Here is a 9,518-nt window from a genome sequence, read left to right as displayed (position 1 = left end):
GGTAACGGCACGGGGCTCTGAAGGAACGGCACAAGCAGCCGTTCCTTCAGAGCGCATGCGCCAGTGATGTCACTGGCTGCACGCAAAGTAAATATCTCCTAAAGGGTACATGTTTAGGAGATATTTACAGTACCTATAGGTAAGCCTTAATATAGGCTTACCTATACATACAAGTTGTAGAGGAGGGTTTACTTCCTCTTTAATTCACTAATATGTATTAGAGAAAACTCTGTTTGGAACCTGGCTGAGCTGGGCAGCCCTGCATTAATCTGGGAGCAAAAAACAAAAAAAAAATCCAACTCAGACAATCGTAATAGTGTCTGCAGAGGTGATGATTACCTCACAGACTGCCTAGCTGCTTGCTGCTACTAATACAAATTGAAAGTATGAATTGATGGAGTCTAATGGCCACAACAAGGCTCCCCCACAGTGGACTCTATACTACAACTGAATGCTTCCAGTTTAAAATTGCTTGTACATGGAGGTTTTCCATTGTTTCTTTACCAACTATTCAACCTCTTAAATACAGCTGTATGCCACTTACACCAAATAGAGGGATATAGTCTTCAGTGCATATTGTACCCAACCAACTGCACACAATGCATTTTGAGTGCAGGATCTACATTTCTTCCAATGTTTCATACCCAAGCTATCTGTTATGATCAGTCTCAACCTACACACTAGGGTGTGATTGTCATGCAAGGTGTGTATTCTATAACATTTTAAGACAAACTATGTATGGGTACCTTTAGCCAAATGCTAAGATATATATTTATTTTAATCAAAATTACGATAATCTGTCAAGTGAAGGTATCATGGAAAGTTACACCATGCCCACAAAGTTCTGGTTCTATTAGGGAAATGCTTTATATTAATATATATGCCCTTTCTAGGCAAATTTCCTCTAAAGTCACCAATTTATCAAATAAAATAGCAGTGAGATGGACTACTATCGCTATAACAACTCTGACGTAACAGTCTTCACCATTTATTTCATCGATTATATTTTGGGACAGTTGTAAATTCATGACAGGACATAGTATTGAAGTTCCTTGCAACCAAGACATTCCCTTTTTAAAGTCCAGCAAATGATGCTATTAAGCTTCTGTCTCCATACTCCACATCTCTTTACGATGGTCTTCATAACAAAGATTTTTGGATGATAGGTATTCCCATAATTTCATAGGCAAACTTTAAATTGCAAATATCCAATATATGGCTCTTCAGTTCATCATCTAATGAGTTTAAACTATGTTTAATAAAAAAGAAGCAAAGGTTGTCTAATATAGTGAAAAGAATGATCAGATAATGGTTTTGCGGTTTTCCAGTATCTTCCCTTCTTCCCAGCCAGGTCTGAGACTCTGATTGCCCAAACAGAGCTGATATTTTCAGCAATAGGTTGCGCTCTTCAAATAATAAATAAAGCTTACTCGCAGTCCCCTTCCACTCTGCGCTTACGGACTGTAAAGAGAATAGAAAACTTAAATAAATCACATTATTAAAATAGTCTTCAACTAAAGCTCCCCCTGCCTCTATACATTAACAGCATGGCACAGTCCTAACTCCTGAATTACCTTCCCATTGTGGTTAATAATAATAAAAAAACTCCAAACCGCTTTAATAAATAAATCAGTGCAGAAGACTTTCACTAACTAGTTTATACCAGCAGGTGGCGCTGTAGGTGATGAGAAATATCAGCCTCTAGTACCACTGCAACCGTACCCCACTAAAAAGAGGTGTATCAAGGGGATTGAATCTTTATAATTTCTTTTCTATCCACACTCTGATTTTTCTGTATAATTTCCATACCTTTACAGGAGATAGATAAATAACTAAGCTAGCTTATCTACTTGGCCTCCAAAAAAAAAATCCCATTTAATAAATACAGTGGATATGACAACCTCCATATGTATATAGTATTTTAATCATTAGACTATAAACCATAAAGTGTGCCATGCTTCACTGATAACGGGAACTATTTAAACTGGTATACAAAATACACCACATTATTAGCCAAAAAACTGTGTTTTATACCATACTAGTGTTAAATCAAAGTGCAGTTATAGGATGGAAATTAAGAATTAAGAAAAAATATTTATTTGCTCCTCTGCAGATGTTGCAGAAGTTTTCCCACTTACAAAAAAAAAATTAAGGGTCTATAATTTTTATAATGGGTGTATTTTAAATGATAGAGACAGAATATAAACCAAATATCTAGAAAAAAACACCTGGTACAAATGTTATAAATTATTTAGTTGCAGTTCAGTGAGTAAAAGACTTAGTACTTGGTGGAGAAACCCTTGTTGGCAAGCACAGAGGTAAGATGTTTCTTGTATTTCATGATCAGGTTTGCACACATCTCAGGAGGGATTTTGGGATTTTACAGATCTTCTCTAAATCCTTAAGATTTTTTGGCGTTTGGCAACTCAAAGTTTCAGCTCCCTCCATAAATTTTCTATGGGATTAAGGTCTGAAGACTAGCTAGGCCACACCATGGCCTTAAAGTGTCTCTTCTTGAGCCACTCATTTGTTGCCCTGGCAGTATGTTTTGAGTCATGGTCATGCTGAAAGACCCTTCCATGACTCATCTTCAGTGTTCTGGCTCAGGGAAGATTTTACAATACATGGCCCCGTCCATTGGCCCCTCAAGTCAGCCTGTACCTTTAGCAGACAAACAGCCCCAAAGCACAATTTTTCCACCTCCGTGCTTGACTGTAGGGAAAGTGTTCTTAAGGTCATAATCCGCATTTTTCTTCTTCCAAACATGGCAATAAGAGTTATTGCCAATGAGCCCAAATCTTCCTCCTCTCTGGTCCCTCTTCTGTACTTCTGGCCCCTCCCGCCTGTTGAGTGCCCTAACAGCAACCAGCTTGCTATGGGGACACCCGAGCCACAACTTCGTGTGTCCATTAAGACATCAAGTCACAATTCGCCCCGCCCCTTTTCTCTACTTATTGGCTAACTAACTTTGATTAACAGCAGCAGGAGCCAATAGCGCCACACTGCTTTCTCACCCAATGAGGAGGGGAGTCCCGAACAACCGAGTCTCTCGTGCAACATTGCTGGATCGAGATGGGGCTCAGGAAAGTATCAGGGGGGCTGCTGCACACAAAAGGTTTTTTTAAAATCTTAACGCATACAATTAAGATAAAAAAAAACCCTTCTGCCATTACAATCACTTTAGCATTAGTATGATATCAAACACTGTTTTTTGGCTATGAATGTGGCGTATTTCATATAACAATTTAATTTGTTCACGTTATTAATAAAGCACGTCACAATTTATGGTTTATATGATACTGAGACACATGCATATGAAAGTGTGCAGCGTGTGAGCGATTCACAAATAATATTTTGTAGTTGTTTTTATTTACATTTTTTCATAGCTGCTCACAAGGGCTTATTTAGTATTTTTATCATTGCACCATAAATCTGACAGATCACATATGGTAGTAGCATACACGACAACTAGTGTACAAAATGTTGGCTATTAGAATAACAATACAAAAACACACATACAGCAGATCTTAAAATTAGAACTTAAGCCAAAACCCTTTTTTATTTTGACTATAGTAGGAGAGGGTTACAACCCCAGTCAGTTTATTTTTTCCCCTATCTGTGCCCCTTTGGGCTTATTGCCCTTTACTTCCTGTCCCATAGCCAAAACAGGAAATGAGAAAATCTCTCCAAAGGTGAGTGAAATCCATAGTTGTCACCAGAACTCGGGTCCCTATTTGAAGATTTCTCCTCTACTACTGTTCTGGTGACAACTCAGAATTTGGGGTATTATTTCACTTGATAACGGTCTTTAGGACAAACAGAGAGGGTAAATCTCCAATACGGGGGACAGACACCAATATAAACCTGACAGCCGTTCTAACCCTCTCAACTACATCCAAAACTAAAAATGAAAGTTTTGCCTTTAGTTATATTTTAAAAGTAACATCTCTAATTGCAGATGAATGCAGCTAACACATTCAACTGAGCTCAAGGACACACCAAAATTCTTGTGGATAATTAAGCTAGGTTTTATAAAGCAGACAAGCAAAGCATAACACAAGGCAGACAGGACAATGGAAAGAGATGGTGCATTTGGCAGCAGTATAACCTGTGTCCCAGCAGAGTGAAGTTTGAAGAAATGCCAGTAGATGGGAAGTGACAAAGACTGGTAAACTTCACACTGAGGAATGTAACACATTAGAAAGACAAGATCAGCAGAAAAGGCTTCGCAAACAGCTGGAATTAGGTCACTCCCTTTCTCTAATAACAGAGTGAGATTTTTGATAACAAATGAATACAGAATAATGGGATTTTTTACTTACCATAAAATCCATTTCTCTGATGTTCATTGACGGACACAGCTCCTGGTATTCATAACCATTGTGTTATGCTGCCCCCCTACAGGAGTAGGATACTAGGCAGAAACAAATTTCTGGCTACACCCATGGGCACACTCCCTCTCTCTGCTATAGCCACTCAGTTTTGTAACAAGCAGTGTCAGAACAATAATAACTCCGCATAGGGGGTGGGTGCTGTGTCCGTCAATAAACATCAGAAAAAAGGATTTTACAGTAAGTCAAAAATCCCATTTTCTCTTTCATTCATTGACAGACACAGCTCCTGGTATTCATAACTATTGGGGCATCCCAAAGCAGTGTTAAACATGAGGGGTGGGAACAACCCAAAAATTCCCAAGGCTAAACATTAGCCAACCAGACAACGGGCTCAACCAAACAACTGGAGCCCACCCGAAAAAACAATACACCCTCAAAGAGGATCAGGTTCTCTTAAACAGCAGCCTGCAAAACCTTGTGACTAAAGGAAGCATCCGCAGATGCCAACACATCCTCTTTATAAAATTTTGTAAAAGTGTGCACCGACAACCAGGTGACCGCCTTGCAAACCTGCGTCACTGATGCCTGATGACGGAAGGCCCAGGAGGTACTAAGCGCTCTAGTAGAGTGCGACTTGACAAGGAAAGGAGGAACCTGACCCCTGATGGAATAGGTCTAACCACCGTCTGTCTGATCCATCTGGAAATGGTTGCAGAAGAAGCGGACAACCCTTTTCGAGGTCCGCCCGTGAGCACAAATAGAGAGTCTGACTTCCTGAAAGATTCCGTAGCTGTCAAGTAGACCCTAATTGCCCAAATCGCATCCAAGGCATGCAAGGCAATTTTCTTCAGATGTTTAGACTTGGGGCAAAGGGAAGGAAACACAATGTCTTCATTCAAATGAAAATCAGAGACAACCAGAGGAACGACGGACATGGGCGAAGAACCACCTCATCCCTGTGAAACACCACGTAAGGTGAACGACAGGATCACGCCGCCAGTTCCAACACCCTGCATGAAGAAGTGTAAGCCACTAAAAAGGCCACCCTTTGAGACAACGTAAGCAAGGGAATCTCCTGAATACTTTCAAAAGGAGGGTCCTGCAGAGCTGAAAGCACCAAATTAAGATCCCAAAGTGGCAACGGAGCCCGCACTGGAGGAACCAGGGAGTGTGTGGCCAAAGGTCGAAGGAAGAAGCCAAAGCTGATACCTGGCCCTTGATGGTACTCAAGGCCAATTTCTGTTCAACTCCCCATTGAAGGAAGGTTAAGATCCGAGCCACTGTGAAGGAATGAGGAGGAACCCCAAGACTCACACCACACAATGTACGCCTTTCACATACGATGGTAGATCTTCCTAAAAGTAGATTTCCTAGCTTTCAACAGGGTAGGATTTACCGACTCAGACAAACCCCTATCCTATAGCACCTGGCGTTCAACAGCCAAGCTGTCAAAGCCAGCGACCGTAAAACAGGGTGGAAGATCGGTCCTTGGGACAGAAGATCCTCCCTGAGAAGAAGCTTCCAAGGAACGTCGGTGATTAGCCGCACCAGATCGGCATACCAAGCCCTGTGAGGCCAGTCTGGAGCCACTAAGATGCCCGGAATTCCTTCTGCCTCAATACTGCGTAGAAGTCTGGGCAGAAGCTTGAGAGGAGAAAAGGTGTAAATCAGCTGATACTGACCCCATGGGACCACAGAGGACCACTTGACCGAGCCACAAATCTCTGCATCTTTCTGTTGATCCGAGACGCAAACAAATCCACCTCGGTAGTGCCCAACTGAAGACACAGCTGATGAAACACCTCCGGATGAAGGGACCACTCCCCGTGGTCCAACACCTGTCGACTGAGATAATCTGCCTGCCAATTTTCCACCCCGGGAATGTGTACGGTGGAGAGGGCTGGAACCAACCATTCTGCCCACCTTAGAATGCCTGCTACCTCCAGAGCCGCTAGGACACTTCTTGTGCCCCCTTGATGATTGACATAAGCCACAGACATGGCATTGTCCGATTGAATGTGCACTGGACAACCCTGAAGAAAGTCCGTCCAATGATCCAGACACAGTCTGATCACTTGGAGTTCCAAGACATTGATTGGAAGTCTGGACTCTTCCAGTGTTCAGATCCCCTGACAGAATGCTTGCCTAGGACGCCTCCCCAGCCAGACAGGCTGGCATCCGTGGTGACCACTGTCCAATACAGGGGGAGGAAGGATTTTCCCAGCCAAAGCGTGGGAGAACGAAGCCGCATATCAAGGACTCCCTCGTTCCTGAACTCAGCTGGATCTGATATTCCAGAGACTGGGGAGTCTTGTCCCATTTGGTCAGAATCTCATTTTGCAGGGACCTCGTATAGAACTGTGCAAACGGAACCACCTCGAAGGTAGACACCATTAAGCCCAGAACCCTCATGCAAGTCTGGAGGGACGACCATCTGTTGGACACAGGAGACAACTTTCAGCCTGCAATTTTGAGTTTGCCCAGAGGAAGGAGCACTCTGGCTAAGGTTGAGTCCAGAGTCAGGACAGAACCATAGCAGACTTCTGAAGGTTCAGAAAGTTCAGAATCCAGCCGAACTCCCGCAGAGTCCGTATTGTGATCTCCATGGTGTCCTCCAGAGCAGAGGGAGACTTTGCTCGCAGAAGGAGATCGTCCAAGTAGCCTAGTACCGCGATCCCCTGTTGGCGTAGCAAAGCTAGCACCGGGGCCAACACCTTTGTGAAAATCTGACGAGCAGAGGCGAGACCATAGGTTAACGCCACAAACTGATAATGCTCCTTTTCCACTACAAAACGGGAGAAAATGCTGGTGACTGGCACATATTGGATTGTGAAGGTAGGCATCCTTGATATCGATAGAGGCGAAGAAATCCCCCTAACGCAGGGCTGCCACCACCGTTCGAATGGACTCCATTCTGAACTTCTGTACCTGCACAAAGCAGTTTAGCGCCTTGAGGTCCAGGATTGGACGCACTTTGCCTTCGCTCCTGGGGACTGTGAACAGGTTTGAGTAAAAACCCTAAAAATGTTCTGAAGTCAGATCCGGGACAGTCACCCCTTGAAGGAACAGGTCTTGTACCACCCCAAACAGGCCCTGTAAGCGGTCTGGGGACAGGCGTAAGTTAAAAGGAAAAAACCTTGCCGGGGAACGAGCAAAACTCGATCTTGTAGCCAGACCGAATGACTTTGTTGACCTACTTGTCTTGCACTTAGGAAGCCCACAGGTCCAGAAACCTTTAATGATGTCATCCAGGGTAGCTCCAAACATGCGATTTCCTTAGAAAGTAAGATCAGTCAAGGCCTCTTTTGAAGTCTGATGCGCAGACCAGCACTTAAGCCAAAAAACATGCCGAAGGACCACTGCCAAAACAGAGACGCAAGCCATCAGGGGAGCCGCATTCAAAGAGGCATCATGGATAAACTGCAGCCCCTGGACCAGCTGGTCAGCCAGCTCAGCAAAGGCGGGGGGGAGCTGCCCCCCCTTCAGGTCACGGCGTAAGAGCTTAGCCCACTCAGTCAGCGTTTGCGACACTAGGGCAATGGGAAATACCAGCCTCATTGCCGAACCAGCCAGAGTGTACATATGGCAGGCCACAGCCTCAGCCGGATCCTTAAAGGTCGGGGACTCTTCAACCGGAATCATGGTTGCCTTGTTAAATCTGGAAACCGGAGGGTCCACTACCGGTGGCACAGTCCACTTCTTAAGAAGGGACTCCTCATAGGGGTAATGCCTAGTAAAGTGCTTAGGGACCCCACGGGGACTCTTTAAATGTCCCCACTCTTTAGCGACAATTCTGTCAAAATAGGCAGGGAAAGGAAACTCCTTTGCCACTCTGGATGGCTTGTAAATGCCAAAGGGTACCTGCGCCTCCGTCTTAGCTTCAGCTGCCTCCTCCATCTTTAGGGTCTAATGCACAGATACAATCATTGCATCCACCAGCACCTTTTTGTGTGCGGTCGCAGACATGGCGGAATTATCCTACTATCAGAGAATTTCAGGCGCGTGGTTGCAGACCCAGCAGGGTGACCCACATCGACGGCGGTTGAAACAAATTCAGCATCTGATGAGACAGATGAGGTAGGGAAAGGAAGGGAGTGCTTTTTGCTAGCCCGTCGCCTGCAAGCCACCTCCACCCAGGACACAAAAGACTCCAGGACTGCTGTCAAAGCATTGATGGATTGTTGGGATCCGGAGGGCCCCACAGCCTCAGAGGATCAGGTGGGGAAATGTGCTCCAAAGACTCCACGAGTCACCAAAAAAAAAGTGTAACACTGCTAAGGGACACCGCACTGGCAGTACCACCCGGTCACCAGGCACAAAGCACCTAGCACCAAGCGTTTCTCAGCAGAGAGGGAGAGGGCCCCAGCAGACTCACCACCCGCAGAGACAAGCACCTGCAGCCACCAGGATAATCTGTACTACCATGTGCGGTGATCAGGAAGTAAAATGATCCAGGAGTCAGCACCAAGGAATGAGGAGGGGCTCCCACCGCCAAAATTGCCGCCGCTCCACTGTCATGGCCACCGCTATTTTCAAAGGCAAACCACAGCAAAATGACTGCCAGACTACACAAACATGGCTGCTGTGTAAAGAACATACAAGCTACAACAAAATGGCGGCGGCACCACAAGGCATACAGGGACCCAGGATTGAGAGACCAGGCCTCAAGGACAGATCCAGGCAGGACCGGGGGCCCTGGCAGGAGTACAACCCCCCACACAGTCGATCATTCGGTCGCCGGTGGCACCCCCCCCCCCCCAGCCCCCATTGCCATTCAGCACTCTGCCCCACCCCAGGAAAGTGGCCAGACAAATAGCCCCGGCATATGTGGAAGGGGGGGGTGCCTGCGGGAGGGAGGGAAACCCATTGGTCTGACCTTCCCAAGAAGGGAGAGGGGGGACAGCTACTCACCATACCAGGAAGTAGGCGGGAACCTCTCAAGACAGCACCACTCTCAATCAAAATGGGGGGCTGTCAGGCCAAGAGGAACACTGCTACTCGGGCCTGAGATCCGGTCGTATGTGACCTTGCGAGGCATTTAACTCGCAGGCCAGCCCCAGTCTAGTGGGGCTATGGCGCAGCCGACCTAGCGTGGAGCTGAGGTCTGCGTGCGCTCGCTGCCCAGACTGGGGTGACCACTGGATCTAGATTATACAGCCCGTCGCCCAGTCCCGCAGTTTATTG

General features: G+C 45.7%; 1 protein-coding gene across 1 annotated transcript in view; it reads right to left on the bottom strand.

Moving 5' to 3' along the window:
* Positions 1-774: 774 nt before the first annotated feature.
* Positions 775-9,518, bottom strand: part of LOC309555010 (tropomodulin-3-like) — a 124,358-nt gene continuing 115,614 nt past the window's right edge. Inside the window, exon 10 of the mRNA XM_082256820.1 lies at positions 775-1,461. Within this exon, the coding sequence (XP_082112946.1) occupies positions 1,427-1,461 (35 nt within the window). The 3' untranslated portion in view covers positions 775-1,426. The remainder of the gene's footprint in view (positions 1,462-9,518) is intronic.

The sequence above is a fragment of the Pelophylax lessonae genome (assembly GCF_965119305.1).
Source record: "Pelophylax lessonae genome assembly, chromosome: 4".
Classification (NCBI taxonomy): domain Eukaryota; kingdom Metazoa; phylum Chordata; class Amphibia; order Anura; family Ranidae; genus Pelophylax; species Pelophylax lessonae.
This window is presented reverse-complemented; position numbering and strand designations above follow the sequence as displayed.